Source organism: Aspergillus aculeatinus (assembly GCF_003184765.1).
Source record: "Aspergillus aculeatinus CBS 121060 unplaced genomic scaffold BO66scaffold_26, whole genome shotgun sequence".
NCBI classification, from domain to species: Eukaryota; Fungi; Ascomycota; class Eurotiomycetes; order Eurotiales; family Aspergillaceae; genus Aspergillus; species Aspergillus aculeatinus.
Genome location: NW_020291495.1, coordinates 283,913 through 299,113, shown reverse-complemented (window position 1 = coordinate 299,113; position 15,201 = coordinate 283,913). Strand labels below are relative to the sequence as shown.

General features: G+C 55.9%; 7 protein-coding genes across 7 annotated transcripts; 2 read left to right on the top strand and 5 right to left on the bottom strand.

The window, feature by feature from the left end:
• The first annotated feature begins 465 nt into the window (after positions 1-465).
• BO66DRAFT_471750 (uncharacterized protein) lies at positions 466-2,063 on the top strand. Its single transcript, XM_025652888.1, has 2 exons — positions 466-1,244; positions 1,315-2,063. The coding sequence occupies exons 1-2, from the start codon at positions 511-513 to the stop codon at positions 1,904-1,906; spliced, it is 1,326 nt and encodes a 441-aa protein (XP_025503641.1). The 5' UTR covers positions 466-510; the 3' UTR covers positions 1,907-2,063.
• A 558-nt stretch (positions 2,064-2,621) lies between these two features.
• On the bottom strand, positions 2,622-4,585 carry BO66DRAFT_350526 (ceramidase). The gene is made up of 7 exons (XM_025644721.1): positions 4,119-4,585; positions 4,053-4,065; positions 3,925-3,985; positions 3,696-3,839; positions 3,352-3,633; positions 3,168-3,285; positions 2,622-3,054 (listed from the first exon to the last, which is right to left on the bottom strand). Exons 1-7 carry the CDS (start codon positions 4,169-4,171, stop codon positions 2,889-2,891), a joined length of 837 nt encoding a protein of 278 aa, XP_025503640.1. The 5' UTR covers positions 4,172-4,585; the 3' UTR covers positions 2,622-2,888.
• A 1,745-nt stretch (positions 4,586-6,330) lies between these two features.
• On the top strand, positions 6,331-8,356 carry BO66DRAFT_375002 (S-adenosyl-L-methionine-dependent methyltransferase). The gene is made up of 5 exons (XM_025645629.1): positions 6,331-6,543; positions 6,596-6,728; positions 6,788-6,911; positions 6,973-7,421; positions 7,573-8,356. Exons 1-5 carry the CDS (start codon positions 6,352-6,354, stop codon positions 7,893-7,895), a joined length of 1,221 nt encoding a protein of 406 aa, XP_025503639.1. The 5' UTR covers positions 6,331-6,351; the 3' UTR covers positions 7,896-8,356.
• BO66DRAFT_471747 (uncharacterized protein) lies at positions 8,339-9,230 on the bottom strand (the record flags this gene model as incomplete). The annotated part of the gene is made up of 1 exon (XM_025652887.1): positions 8,339-9,230. Exon 1 carries the CDS (start codon positions 9,170-9,172, stop codon positions 8,339-8,341), a length of 834 nt encoding a protein of 277 aa, XP_025503638.1. The 5' UTR covers positions 9,173-9,230.
• Positions 9,231-9,577: 347 nt separating this feature from the next.
• On the bottom strand, positions 9,578-10,739 carry BO66DRAFT_452313 (BTB/POZ domain-containing protein). The gene has a single exon (XM_025651931.1). It carries the CDS (start codon positions 10,657-10,659, stop codon positions 9,583-9,585), a length of 1,077 nt encoding a protein of 358 aa, XP_025503637.1. The 5' UTR covers positions 10,660-10,739; the 3' UTR covers positions 9,578-9,582.
• A 669-nt stretch (positions 10,740-11,408) lies between these two features.
• BO66DRAFT_392209 (oxidoreductase) lies at positions 11,409-12,819 on the bottom strand. Its single transcript, XM_025647454.1, has one exon. The coding sequence runs from the start codon at positions 12,798-12,800 to the stop codon at positions 11,526-11,528; it is 1,275 nt and encodes a 424-aa protein (XP_025503636.1). The 5' UTR covers positions 12,801-12,819; the 3' UTR covers positions 11,409-11,525.
• Positions 12,820-13,112: 293 nt separating this feature from the next.
• BO66DRAFT_374993 (putative C6 transcription factor) lies at positions 13,113-15,116 on the bottom strand (the record flags this gene model as incomplete). Its single annotated transcript, XM_025645627.1, has 3 exons — positions 13,606-15,116; positions 13,236-13,539; positions 13,113-13,199 (listed from the first exon to the last, which is right to left on the bottom strand). Exons 1-3 carry the CDS (start codon positions 15,108-15,110, stop codon positions 13,113-13,115), a joined length of 1,896 nt encoding a protein of 631 aa, XP_025503635.1. The 5' UTR covers positions 15,111-15,116.
• Between the last annotated feature and the right edge of the window lie 85 nt (positions 15,117-15,201).

Sequence of the window (15,201 nt, the reverse complement as noted above, 5' to 3'; positions counted from 1 at the left end):
TGTTCATGGATCCTGGGTTTGTTAGTCAAAGCAAATGAAGTCAAAGTTTAATAACAAATGATCTTGTGTGAATATCCTAGTTTGTTACTAAAAGACTTTTAGAAAGACTTTTAGAACATAGGCAGGGTCTTACATATCTCATCCTCACCTCTTCTACGTTCTTTAACGTACAGCACTTTGAAAGTAGCAAAATGGTTCAAGGAAGCAGAACACAGAAACGAACCCAGCGAATGCTACGTCTTAGAAGTAGAAAATAAACTTCACTTTGTTCCTGCTTCACTCGACTGTAGAAATATTGACTGGGCAGTAGTGAGCTGGTTGGCTCAAGGGAGGGCAATGGGGGCGGTGGGGGCGGAGTAGATTTAGTGGCAGGAACATTCAGGCACCCGATCCACCGCCCCCACCGCTGCCTGCTGCAGTAGTGCTCTCTGCTTATTTCCCCTCTTAAAACCAAACACAGTCCGCTTCTCATCTCCTTCTTCTCTTTCCAAATCTAATCAAACCATCATCATGGGCCAAATCAAAGACCTTCCCCCCGACCCCCCAGTCCCCACCACCTCCTCCTCATCCTCCATCCCCTACCCGCTCCCGGAAGACGACCTACCCCCGGCATACAACGAAACCGACCAGACACCGACACCAACTGCACCCTACCGCGACGACCCGCTTTCCCCACCCCACGAAGCCTACACCATCCCCGGCCACCAGCCGTACCACAGCGTCCGCGAGAAGACCCGCCACGCGGGGGTCGTCACCCTAGACCCTATCCTCGCCACCGACGCCGAGGCGCTGTACAGCTTCGTCGACCAGCAGACCCGCCTGCCCCCGCGCCCGTGCCTGATCATCGGCGGCCAGCACCACGAGAAGGAGCGCCGCGGCAACGACTCCACCCGCCGCACCGTCTGCGACTTCAACTTCCGCATCGACCTGACCCGCACCTTGCTCACCTGGGGCGGCACCGGCCCCCTCCAGCGCTGGTCCTACACCACCGTCGTCGGCGACTACGATCACCAGAAAGCGTACCGCGGGGGGCGCTGGCCGTCGCGCGGAGCGCGGCACGGGAAGAAGTCAGGCGGGCGCATCGCGCTACCAGCGGACGAGGGGACCACGGAACTCGGGGACGGGGACGGGGAGGGGGATCGACTGATGGTGGGGTTGGAAGCCGGGGATGCGCAGGGGGAGGATGCCCCGGGGCTGCGGGGGTGGTGTCGGCGGTTCTGCGACGACCCGGCCCCAGTCAAATCGTACGTTTTGCGGCTGAACGAGGATCTACGGGGGGAGCAAGGTCTGACTAACAATCCGATTGGGATGTAGATTCACCTACCGACGCAACCTCAACGGCTTCGACGCCGCGCCCATGCGCACCGCGCTCATCGCCCACATCCGCTCCACGGGCTACCAGGGCCACGTGCACGTCGCCCCGTCGCTCGCGAACGGCACCATCACCGTCTACTCGCCGCACTGGATCAACCGGCTCCGCAATCATGGGTTCGTCTACTGGGCGTGCATCATCCTCCAGCTGTGGGTCATCACGTGGCCGGCCATCTGGTGGATGGAGCGGCGGTACGAGGTGGTGCGGTCGGAGTGGTTCTCGTCCCAGCTGGTCGCGGATCCGGCCCACCCGGACGGGCAGCGGAAGGTGTACGCCGGGAACCAGGATGAGGCGGCGGCGGCGGAGACGTGGGCGCCCGTCGTGCGCGAGGCGGTGTGGCAGGGGCGGAAGGGCGGGGATATTCTGGCCGAGGAAGAGGTCGAGCGGCTGCGGCGGCTCGGCATCCAGCGCCGAGACGCCCTCGGCCAGGGCGGCGAGTTGATCCGTCGCGGCCAGGCGGTCCTGGGGCTGATGGGCATTCGCAATATCGGCGGCGTGAACGTGACGGGGGCGTGGGGTGCGGATCGGTGTTGATGTTGGTGTTGATGTTAATGTTGATGTTGATGTTAATGTTGATGTTGATGTTGGCCGTAATGGTGGCCTGGCTGAGATTGTACAGTAACTTACATTTTGTGATTCAGAGATACCCCGACCTTGTAGATACCGCGCTGCTTTGCGTGCATTACCAGACTCTTGTGTTTAACATGAATATGTCATGATAACCATTTTTGCTCCTGTACTGGACTCTTCGAGACTTGCATTCAATTAGCTGCTCCTATTACTACAGACTAAGCTTGCGGGCATACTACAGTAAGTGACAAATAACCCTGGGCGGTGCGAAATGCAATCCGAATCATTTTCTCTTGCCTTCAACGGACCAGATCATTCAACAGCCTTGTGGGGTCCACCCGCCGTGCTTCGCAACGCATAACGCGGTAGCTCTGCTATGCTTTCTGATGACTAATAATGCACATAGTCAGTACATTACTAGCAACTTCTTCTTAGGACTCGGGGAGGTCATTGCAATAAGTCTGATTTAAGAGTTATTATCATCTGGCTCGATTGCAGAAAAATACGAGGGAATACACAAAAAAACGAAGCGGCTCTGAACGAAAGAAAAGAAAGTGAGATCCCGGTCGAAAGTCAGCCCATGCATTTATGTTAAGTATATATCCATGCCTCCCGCCCCAAGAATTCCATAATCGAAAAACCGACGAATTGGTGATAAGGACTCAAATCCTATGCTTTTATCAGGCTGACATTTATTCAGTTGCACTAGAACTAGTGAATGCACTAGACGCACAAGACTTTCCCCTCCCATCTGGACGGAAATTCTCCACCAACATCCTCAGACCTATCTTTTACCCCCACCTTCACCAAACACCTAAAAGCTGCCACGGACGCATGCCACCATTAACACGCCGCCTCAAGCTGACTATATCGTCTAATGTATACACCACGATAACATGAAGCACCTCGCCCGCTCACGTCTCGACTGATAAGAAGAAAACAGACCTTAATGTTGTTTCTTCGTCTGCGCTTCATCAGGCCCCATCAGCCGGGCAGCAAGCGAGACCGGCCAGGCGAGCTGGGGCGAGGGGTCGGTGTGCACCTCGCCCGAGGTGATCATATCGACCACCGCGACGGCGACATAGGCACCGATGGCCGTAAAGAAGTGCCACCTACCCGATTTGACCGGTCAGTTGGTCCGATTAAGAAAAGGGCAAATCTTTCGCAAATCCCCTGTCTCAATGGCTGACAGACACAATGGCCTGCAGAAGGTGGAATAACTTACCATCCATGCAGCTCCAAGAAAAATGCGACCGGCGCGCCGACCAGCTCCCTGATGTGGGTCAGGTGGTTGCACGCCCACACATCGACCAGCCAGGCGAAATAGCCGAAGAGGAAACAGACTGTGCTTCTGTCAGGATCCGTCAAAAGTGGGGATATCTCCTTCGGAGGGTATTGGGGGAGCTTACAAATACCGAACCGCCCGATGTTGCGGGTCTTCTGCTTGATCACCGGGTTGGGGATCTGATGCGAGATGATCTGCATGGTCCGTCGCGCGATGAGCAACGCCCCCGCCCCGAAGGTCACGGCGTGAAGCAGGAACTCGTCCATGACCATGTGGACGACCATGACGGTGGTGAACTCAAGGGCGAGCGCGATGCCGATGAGGCGCCGCCACTGCGGGCTCACCTGGAACGAGAGAACCCGATACACCAGGGGCGTGGTCAACAGATGCATCGAGAGCTCGTCCGCTGGATTCAGCACGGTCAGTCTTTGGGTAAAGACATGCAGTTGATCAGGTCAGGTGACATACACATCTGCGTGTGGTATTTCAGGGTCATATGGTACCCGGCCGAGCAGATCCCCACGCCCATCAGACCGAACCAGGGGATTGCCCGGGCGAAGGATGCAGAGGGCTTGGATCGAAGCTGGCTCAGGCCGTAGATGCCATAGAGGACTGCGGATTTGTGGCAGTGCGTCTTGTTAGCTGGCGGGCATCAGACTGCTGGGCATGTTGCCCCTTGATTGGGGCCTGGACGCACTGTAGATAAGGCTGCTGCATGTGTTGATAAACTCAGCCACATAGCGAGTGACGACATAGTCCTACAGTCTGAGGCATGAGTTTCTGCCCTTCTGAAGGATGCATGGCTCATAGGATCATGTACTGTACCTCTTCACAGAAGCTACAGCGGGTGAGTTACGGCAGTTATCAGGTGATTGTTGAGGGGAAGCTTACTTCAAGTAGGAGGTTTGCGGGCCCCAAAAAGGGTCCTTTAACGATACATCCATCTGGGGAAATGACACTGGGGACGTGGGGGTGAGAAGGTATGTGAGGTCGTTGTTGGTGGTGCAAAGTTACAATGGAAGAGAACTCCGGCGGTTCCCGGAGCTGACTTGCTGCCTTGTGAAGCGAAGCGCGACGTGTCGAGGACTCGAGCAGGGCAACTGCCCCACTGGAGGATCCACTTCTTATGCACGGGCTTGGCATCACAAGCTTTGTGCCTGTCCCAGCCAACCATACCTACCACATTGGTCACTCATACCAGAACTGTTTTCTTGCTGGTCTCTTGGTCTGACACCAATATGCAGCACATACTACGTAGGTAGCACATATCACTACTGTATTCTTTTGTAAGCTTCATACCTCGTTCATTGTGACCAGAACTCGCACAAAACGAATAAAACCACCGCGCAAAATAAAAGAGTGATTGATCAATTGAAATGAATTATCTGGTTAACTTAGACAATTGATGGGGAGATATTAGCATGGTGATGTTGTATGTACAGCAATAATATAGTACAGGCACAGGCACAGGCACAGAGATCATTCAGGCCAATGAGGCATCAACTCGGTCGGTGCAATTGGCCCTGCGGCCCTAGCCACAGTAGCGTGGCTGATGATCAGGTGACATGAGAGTGTGGCTGCGACAGCAGTGACTCCGGCTTGCTTGTGGCGGCTCGACCCGCTCTCGTACGGCATCCGGGAAGTTACATGTAGTACCTCCGTACTGTCGTACAGCCTCCTGTACCGCAGAAGAGACCTCCTGTACTACCATGCCCACGCGGCGTGGAACAATGCCACCACCCGACCGAGAGCAGGGTCCCTGCAGATGAGCGCCATTCCCGTACTCTACACTACATGTACATGCGTGACCCCGTTGATGGGCTGGCTCACGCGCCCCTGATCACGCCGATATCGGGCCGGGTGCATGAAGCATCACCAGACCCTGCAGGGCTCACACACCCAACGCACCATGGCACTTGCGATAGTCTTACAGTCCGAGATGCGACGAGTAGTGTATGCTGCTTTTGTTGTTAGCGTTGCAGTCTCACGCGTCTCGCCAGACAGTTTGACTCAATTGCCGCAAGCAACAATCTTGCGAGCCTAGACAGTTGGGAATCGCGGCTTCGCTCTCGTCGCATTCAGGACGGTGGGTTGGTACGAGATGTCAAGGAAAGAACAAGCAGTCTTTCCTCCGACGGATTACTTGGCTCTCGACTTCAGAAAAATTGGGTAACCTTTCCAAGAGTAAGAATGGGCTCTGTAGATGCCATGTCTATGGAGACCAGGCTTGTTTTGTCGCTGACTTTGCCACTTTGACAGCTTTGAAGTGGGCACTCTTCGATACTATAGGTGTAAACAAGACCATAAAAAGCTTGAAACTACTAACACTCCACGACCAGTCAGAGCCGGTACAAGGAAGACGACTCGTTTAGTGGACCACAAATAGAAGCTGACGAACACTTTGTTAAGCTAGCTTTAATAGAAGGTAATCCATCCAGATTTATATCCATGGCATTTCGGCTTGATATTCGACGGCCAAGCTAATTTCTGACGATGGCGTCCGATCTACTGAGATGGCCGATGTGTGAACCCTGGTCGCATTAGAATAGTCTGTGGAATACCACCCTTGATGGTCGCTGCGTGGGCGGAAGAAGCTTCTAGTGCTCTACAGTGGAAGCAAGGGGCACCGATGGGCCGCATGCAATCCCAATTTTTAGTTCATGATACTCACTTGCCAGCGTAAGACACGCACGCCCGGAAGAAAAATGCGATGAGCATCCTTCAGAGCAGGGCGACCAATATTGGTCCAGAGCAGTCGAGAGTTCTAATAAGGGTCACGCTAGTACTGCATAGATCGACATATATATGTAGACAGCAAGAAATTGGGCCGCGGTATGCGAGGTGAAGAGTCGGTGGCGGTTGGCGGGCCCTAAGTTGGACGATCTCCACCGTCTGCGTGGACCCGATTGACCGGGCCCCGCTGCCGATTGTCAGTGCGCATCTGCTCGTTGGTCGCCGACCTGCGCTGGGTCAAACTTATTTCCTCTAGTGCTGTGAGGGGTAAGCTGACAGCCTGCAAGACCCAGACACAATCACCCCTGACAGAAATACATGTACCTTCCCCCCTGCACCCCGATCGATCGATTTCTTCACCCTTTCCGAAGTGATCAGTTGCTGAACCACAATGGCGTCAACCGGTGATTCGACTCCTTCTACCACCGTGGATGTGGACCAGTTCACTCAGTCAATCAAGGGTATCGACCGTACATCCTTTGCGTATGATGGTGACCGAGTTAAAGCGCTGAGAGAGGCGTACGCTCTGATCAGTCGTTTGGAGACTTCGTGGGATACCGTGGCGCGGCTTTGCATTACAGAGGTAGAATTTCTGGCCCGTGATAATGAGTTTGTGGTCCTGACACTTCCTCCAGCCTGCCCTGACCGCGGCCCTGAAAGTGAGCCATGACCTACAGCTCTTCGAGAAATGGCTCCACGTAGGAGAAAAGGCGGAGCAGTCGACCGCACAGCTTGCTGAACTGACCAACTCAGACCCCGTCCTACTCGGTAAGTCAAACGGCATGGACACTGCATTGCATCTGCCCACAATCCCAAACCCTGAATAGGTCGCATCCTCCGCCATCTGGCATCCACCAACATCATCATCGAGGTCTCCGCCGACCACTACGAACAATCCGCATTCAGCAGATCCCTCCTCGAGCCCGTCTTCGGAGCCTGGATCCCATTCTTGTCCGTACCCGCTGAGTCCCCTGACACATACCTAATGCACTGACCCCCAATTCAAACCCAGACACGACACAGTGAACCCCTGCTTCGCCAAAATGCCCGAATACCTCGCCAAGACCGACTACCAGAACCCCACCGACCCCAACGACGGCATCTTCCAGTACACCAAGAACTTCCCGGGCTCGCTCTTCGACTACTACGCCCAGCACCCGGCCGAGAGCGCCGTCTTCAACAACGTGATGGGCAGCGTCATGGCCAAGCAGGCGGGCATGCTGGACATCTTCCCCTACGACCGGCTGGCGGACGACCGGCCCGATGACGATTCGGAGATCCCCCTCTTGGTCGACGTGGGAGGCAACGTCGGCCACGATATGAACAAGTTTCTGGGCAAGAAGCCCGGCCTCGCGGGGCGGCTGGTGCTGCAGGATCGCCCGGAGGTCGTGCGCCAGGCGATCTGTCCCGCTGAGGTGCGCGCCATGGCGCATGATTTCTTCACGCCTCAGCCGGTTAAGGGTATGCCCCTCTTCCCCCTCTTCCCCCGCTTTTTTTGTTTTCTTTTAAGTTTCTATTTTTTTGTGCCCAGATTGAGGAGGGAGTGGGTCCAATGGCAAAGTGTACGGCGATGAAGTGGATGGCTAACGCATGATTGGTGTGATATTGACAGGCGCGCGGGCCTACTACCTGCACGGAGTCCTGCACGACTGGTCGGATGCGCTGGCCCGGCAGATCCTGGAGCACCTGCGCGATGCGATGACCCCCGGGTACAGCACCCTGTTGATCCACGACCATGTGATCCCGGCGGTCGGGGCGCACCCGCAGGCCACGGGCTACGATCACACGATGATGGTGCTTGTGTCGGCGTTCGAGCGCACCGAGGGCATGTGGCAGGACCTGTTGGCCTCGGTGGGGCTGCGCGTGGTGAAGATCTGGAGTTCGCCGCTGGCGACGCAAAGTGTCATTGAGGCGAAGTTGAGTGGGGATAGTTAGGGGTGCCTTTATAGGCGGTTGGACAGCTTGAAGCAAGAGTATGTTATTTGTGCCAGAAGAATAAACAGCCAGGTTGGCTGGTTACAGGGCTTGCACGGGCTATGATATATGTATGAGCCCGAAAGTCTTTTATGCTTGTCTGAAGAAGATGGTCCTGGACGAGACATATTTTCAGCATCGTTAAATATTTTGACTGGAGTATACACTGCATACACCTGGACTGTGGCAGAAATCTGGCATGTCAGAGAGTGATGCTTCCTACAGTCTTGACACATGTAAAGACTCATCACAGATCTGCCTGCTAAGCATGACAACACTCGATCACCAAATAAATCAAACAAACTCCTGAAGTTGAAGCCTCACAAGACCAACTCCGAACAATCCAAAGGCTAGGGTATGAGACTGCGAAAACAAGTAAACCACCAAAACCAAGCCCCCATGCTTCAACTCTCATCACCATCCTCCCCCTCCCCCTTCCCCCTTCCCTTCCCCTTCCCCTCATCCTCACCACCACCAGCAGCTTCCGCTGCCTCCCTCAACGCAACCACCGACCTCTTCTCCTTCTCGACCCCGGCCCGCCGCTGCGCGGTATCACAGAGCCGCAAATCCCCACACTCGCACTCCCCGCCCTCCCGCAACCACCGATACGTAATACTCCACCGCTCCCCCCTAGCCCTCACCCGCGTCTCCCCACCGTCCAGGGATACAACATCGGTCTTCCGCTTCTTAATCCCATGCGTCCAGAACAGCCTGGCATCGCCACTCATACACATCAAACTGCGCGGCTCGCAGTCGACCTCCACCCGCTCGTCCCCGCGCCGGAACTCCATCAGCACGGGGGCGCCCAGCGACAGCGCGTAGAGCTGGTCGTACGGCCCGTGGGCGTCCACGTGCGGCGGGATCCCCGCCCCCGGCGGGTAATACTGCAGGCAGACCTGGTCCGGGGCGCGGGGCTCGCGGGCCGGGAGCAACGGGACCAGCCAGTCCGGGAACGGGCGGTAGGGGATGGCCGGGTCGATGTTGAAGGTCTTGTAGTCGAAGGTGTAGCCATAGTGTAAGGAGATGCGGCCGGGGCGGGTGGGCCATTGCAGGTCGTGCCGGAAGAATTGGAGAAGGGTGGCTTCGTGGGCGGGCGTGATGAAGTCGGTTTGCCAGAGGAGGCCCCGCGGTTGGATGGGGAGTTCGTGCATTGTGTTTGTTGGTGGGAGCGGTTGGGGGGGTGGAGGGTCTGGTTGTGTGCCCGTAGTGGACGAGGCGGGTTGTATGTCTAGGTCCATGTTTAAGGGGTGGTTTAATATTTTCTAGGTCTTTTTGTAATTCTGGTATGAAAGAGGCAAGGTATGGCTGACTTCTAATTTATTGATAGCATGTTATCGGGGAGGAGCGCCACGTGATGGTCGACAAACTCTGATCGGCTTTGGCATGGCAGACAGACAGCTGATTGGTGGCTGTCGCTCCACTGGTGCCTGGAGCACGTGACTTTCTCCATGCACAGATGACTCAGCTGGCTATACAACAGAAGGCTGATCTTACAGAATCGTGATAAAGTGGACGATTATTTTTTAGAGGAACATCGTACAATCATCAGCAAGAAGATATGGTTAGCAAGAAGCACTTTTAAGCCCAACCCACTCTCAAATCCAGTGCAATACGTGTGACAGCTCAGATCTAACGATTCCCATCACACTCAAGAGCCATAATGTCGAGTCCTGCAATCCCTGCATCGTATCTTGAGAGACGAGCCATCTGCAGCCTCCAGCTCAGGGTAGCTACGGAATCCTATCCCACAGTGGCGGCAGTTGGAGGTGTCCTTGAGCTTTTCCAAATTATCCTCCAACCGCCGAAGTTTCCCTTCTTCATGTGCCTTCGCAGCATCCGCAAGAATTGACTTTTCTGTAAGCGCAGATATACTTTCTCTGGCCGTGCTCAGCTGATGCTCCAGCCCCGAGATAACCTGGCGCGCGAGTGGATCCGGGAAAAGAGTCTCATTGTATGGGAAATCGTCCAGGTGTTCGACGACCAGGTCAGATAGGTGCTTTCGAGTGGCCTCGTGAGGGATCAAAGGGTAGACCTCGGCGACCAGCTCGTCGAATTCAGCGGGCGACCAGCTTTGCTCTGACGCCGTCTTGATCTTCTTCAGCGCCAAAGCCTCCAGTCCCGGGACTAGGTAGTAACATGCGATCATACTCATCTCAAGATGAGGACGCAGGGCCTCCGCAGCTGTGGGTGGTGTGGGGTCGGCAGTCTCGGGAACCGTCTCGGGAACCGTCTCGGGAACCGTCTCGGTGACGCAGATGAGGTCGGAGTGAGTGTCTGCTGCGTCAGCTCTGATCGAATCCGACTTCGCCTCAACGGTAGACTGCACAGGCTCTTGTACCTCAGTTAGTGTGTGCCATGACACGAACACACCATAGTCTTGTACCGAGGACCACATACCGGAATCCCATTTGGAATCGTTGTCCAGGCTATAGTCACTGAGGTACATGTACTCCAACATCCGCTTCACAGCCGCGAGAGAGAAATCGGGGACCTGGATGACGTTGGTGCGGGCTTCCTTCTTCAGTGTTAGATCTAACACCTCGTTAGAAGCAATGGAGGTGGCTGGCTTTACGATGAAGTTGCTCTTGCAGGCAGTCTTGATCACCTCGGATTGATTCCAAACCACGATTCTGTGGACAGTAAGTTTCACCCCTTCACACTCTAGTTCCAAGTCGCAGAGCTCCCCTGCTTTGGCATCCGCGAACATTCCAGAATTGCTGGACATTCTGGGGAATGAGACGTGACTTGGGACAGAAACTGAGTGGGTCAGACAGTGTTGCGAGAAGACTGGGCCGGCAAAGTAGAAGCTCGGAGCTTAGACGCAATGTCGGAGTGTGGGGAGTGAGGATTTTGTGTGGGTGTTATTGATTTCAGCTAATTTCACCAGTCAAGGACAATGTATGAAAGATGTGTAGAACATGGGGTTTGTGTTGTGTTGATGCGAATATGAGTGGAAAGAGACGCAACTTTGCGGGTGTATGCGGGTGGATGAAAGACAAGAAAAGAGGGTGAGGAGAAGGTGGAGGAGTAGCTGAGCAAAGCAAGTGAGAGAAGAAGAGAAGAAGAGGACTAGAGAAAAGAAATGAAGTAGGAGTAGTTGGCGGCCTAAGGCATGCTGATTGGTCTGCTCCAGAAGATCTCCTGTGAATGTAACACGCCCAGAGATGACTGATCTCTGCCTCTTGCTTCTCTGTGTGCCCTTCCAAGACCATCTTACTCACTTGTCATCACAGCAAACAAACCAACTTGAAGGTGAACATTTGCAACTCATTAGTCCTGGCAGTACATTATTGGACCTCGCTCTGAACCCTCAATTCATGCTGCTGGATGGGCAGTAATGCCTTTGCAACCATCTTGGGTCTTCTACACAGATTCTTGTCACACAGGCGATCAGCCTGACAGCATCTGTAGATGATATTAGGGATGATGAGATGATCGCTACTTTGTTTGTCATTAAAGCTACTGTGAATAAGCCTTCGACTGTTCCCACATCCACAAAGCAAAGTGCAGTTTTGGGGGGATATCTGTCCGAGTTGCGAGGACCTTAAATTAATTAAACACCGCCATCATCCAACCATCCCACGCGCGTGTCTACTCCTCCCATTCATACTCCGGCAACTGATACCTATCAGTATTGGCAAAAGACCCCGCAAAGAACCTCTGCGTGAGTTCCAGAATCCCACTCCAACACAAGAAAGCAAACACCGTATTCCTCAGCCACAGCCCCCAAGCCGTCTGCGGTGTGAAAATCGCCGGAAGAAACCGGGGCACCTTCTGCATGTCATCAATCAGAGGCCGCATTACGTCCTCATACCCCCGCAGGGCACCCGCGAGATCGCCCTTGTGCTTGAAAACCTCCCCCGCCAGCACGTACGCCCCCGCCATGGCAAGACTTGTCCCGGTGCCCGTCGAAGCGGCGTACCCGGCATCCCCGACCAACACAAACCGTCCCTTCGACAAGTGTGGCAGCTTGACATGCACAATCTCGCTGGCGTAGAAGTCCTCCGCCTCCATCATGTCCTGGATCACCTCGTCGCACTTCCAGCCGGCGCCGCGGTAGGTCTGCGCCACGAATTTCTTGAGTGTATCCTCGCCCTGTTTCATCGCCTCCCGGAACGACTTAGTGGCATCTCTGCCGTGGGATGGTGGCTGGTGCTTGATCATGACCACGCGATTCACGCCCCAGGGGTCGGGCGCAGCGGCGATGAAGCGCCCGTCGACAGCATTGTACGCTTTCCCGATGTTATCACTCGTTCCCAGGAGATCTTGCTTGATGGAGAAGTACGCCGCCCAGCTACCGGTCGGAACGAGGTGATCCCGCACGCCGACCCCGAGTCCTATCGCGCGGGTCCGCGAAGTCGCCCCGTCGCAGGCCACGACAAGGTCGAATTCCGCTGCAGGGGAGCCGTTGGCAAACTCGACCGTCACGGGGCTATCCTCGCCTTTCTCGCCGTGCTGCTGGATCGAGGCGACCTGTTCGCCAAAGATATAAGTGATGTTGGGATGTGACGCGGTGCGGTCGTATAGAATCCGGGATAAGTCTCCTCGGTAGATCTCGTACTCGGAGACGAGAGACTGCTGGTCGGGGTCGCCGGTTGTGGAGATGATTCCGTACGGGCGGCCGTTGGAGCGGACGAAGCCGATGCCCGCCAGCGGGATGGTCTTGGCCCGCACCGCCTCCTCCATCCCGGGCATCCGTCGCATCACCGTCACGCCCACGGTCCGGATGTCGATGTTCTGGCCGTTGGTGCGCAGGTGCGGGAACCGCTCGATGACGGTGACCTTGGCTCCGGCTCGGGCGAACCAGTAGGCCGCTGTTGGGCCGGCGATCGATGCGCCCACGATGAGGACTCTGAGCTGCGGCATGATTCTTGGGTTTGACCGGATGTGAATATTGTTTGTTGGGATTGAACAGCGGTGACCATGATGGGGTTTTTTATACTATATGGCCGCTGATAGCGGGATTTTCTGATTGGCTGGATGCTCGGCCGCGGACGACCCGAGGATTTGACCAATGGAGGACCAAAACGGACCGGGATTGGGGCAGTTTGAAACGTCCGTTTCCAGCCTCACTGCGGAACCGGGATGGAGAAAGGTTCCGACTCCGTGTCATATATCCTCTTCTACGAGGAGGTTTTGAACTCTACTCCCTAGGAGGAACGTGTTCATGGCTCCTAGTCATTCATCATCATGTCCTTGGTGATATTGGATCAACTGATCCCAATAAGCCCAGTCCACGGTATCGAAGTCGATGCCGTCGCCCATCTCTCCATTTATACTCTCAGCCACCGAACTAAGAACCGCGTCAATGTCACTCGCAGAGGGCACTGTCAAAAACATTGTGTCGCCCCTCAAAGGGTTTGTATCTGGGGATACTTTTGGAGGCCCCTCCTTTATCTTGCGCTTCGTCGTCTGCAATGAGCGCAAGGTCGCAATGAACCCCGGCTCTGCACCCGTGTCGCTTCGCGCATGAGCATCCCAAGCTTTGAGTGTGAGTCTCCGCAGTGCTACATACAACGGCTTCAAGTCCCAAAACTCATCATGATGACCATAAAGCTGCTCAACCTTCTTCCACGCCTCCTCAATTTCCACCGGAGAGAGAACACTAGCCCGCGTCCACAGGGTCGTCAAGACGAAGATGAACGAATCGAAGGTGCCCCACAGAAAGAACGGTCGGACATGCCACCGGTATTTTCCCAAGCCCGGGTGGTCCGACACCGCCGCATCGGTATCCAAAATCTTCTGGGCGAGGTGCAAGACCTCCCTTATCTCCGCGTCCGTGGCAGTCAGATGCCGGACCTTCGTGAGCCGGACCCGGAGTCGCATGGCGGTGATGCCCGCGCGCGCCAGCCCGACCGTCAGGAAATGCAGCGGGTCGACGATATCGCAGTAGCGGATGTACTTGTGCTCGACCTCCCGTTCAGCGGCACCGATGACCGCCTCGGCCTCGGGCAGGCTGCCGAACGTCCACGGCCCGTTGCTGCGCAGATGCGGGCTCATGCTCGCGAAGAACCGCCCGATGCAGGCGCGCGACAGGCAGAACATCATCTGCGTCGCGCCTTGCTGCTCCCGCGGGGTCGCCGTCATGCCGGGCCAGACCTGCTCGTCGTCGATGTTGAGCGGGAGCTGGGTGTCCCACGCGTCTGGCGGGATGGACACGACCGTGCCCGTCATTTGACTCGCTCGGCCGTCGAGGGGCATGAGTTGGTAGAATAGGCGTCGCCGCATCTGGACATCGAACGGGCACATTCCCAGCTTCTCGCCGTCTTGGTAGAGTCCGATCCGCTGCCCGATCCGGACGGCAACACCCGTTAGGATCCAGTACGTCTGCGAGTCGTAATGCTGGCGGCTGGAGAGGAGGAATAGGACTAAAGCCTGTAGGACCTGGATGTCACTCGTTTTCAGAAATGCAGCATTGACCAGCGCTTGTTGCGCGGCGGAATGATATCGTCGGCTCAAGGTGCCGCGTGGATGGCCCAGTTTTAGCATGCAGTCCGCGTCCGTCATCGCGTAGACTGCAAATTGATAGATGGCAAACACAAGACACTCATCTGCATCTGACGCTAGCACGGGGCGGCATGAAACCCTCTCGATCATCGCAGAGGTGGAGGGGATGTGCAGGATCTTGCAGAACGGCTCCACGCTCTCGACATGCGTTTGCCACAGCAGCATGGCCTCTGCGTGAGTCGGGTGGTACTGCAGAAGCGAGCGTCGAGAGCCCACGAGCGCACCGATCAACGGATCAGACACCAAGATCTCGGGTGCAATGGCCATCTCCCGCTGCTCCTGCTCTTCCTCTTCGAAGACGCGTCGCACCTCCTCCTCACCGAGAGTATTCCATGGATGCCCGCTGACATACCTCGACGTGCCTTCTGCCGCAAGCACCCTACCAGCCTTCGAGGCTTCGGATCGGTTATACTGAAACGAAATCGGTTCAGGCGAGGTATCTCTCGCCGTTGGCCGCGCGTCACCGTCCAGCAAGCCGTGCTGCCGCAGAATGCGCTCATATCGCGCGAGCTGCTCCGCGGGCTCCTCACTTGTCTTGCGTTTCCGCGATCGCGGGGTCGGTGCTCGGTATGAGCACTCGTGGTTGCCCCTGCGGCAGCTGGAGCAGCGAGGCGTCAGCCTGTCGCATCTTACCTTGCGTCTGGCGCAGGTGCGGCAGGTGAATGACATGGTGGTTGGGGCTGCCGGGGCTGACGGGGCTGCTTTGCCGAGCAAGTCAGCCTCCGCCGGGGCCGGCAGTATAGCTCTCGCTTTAGCTTGC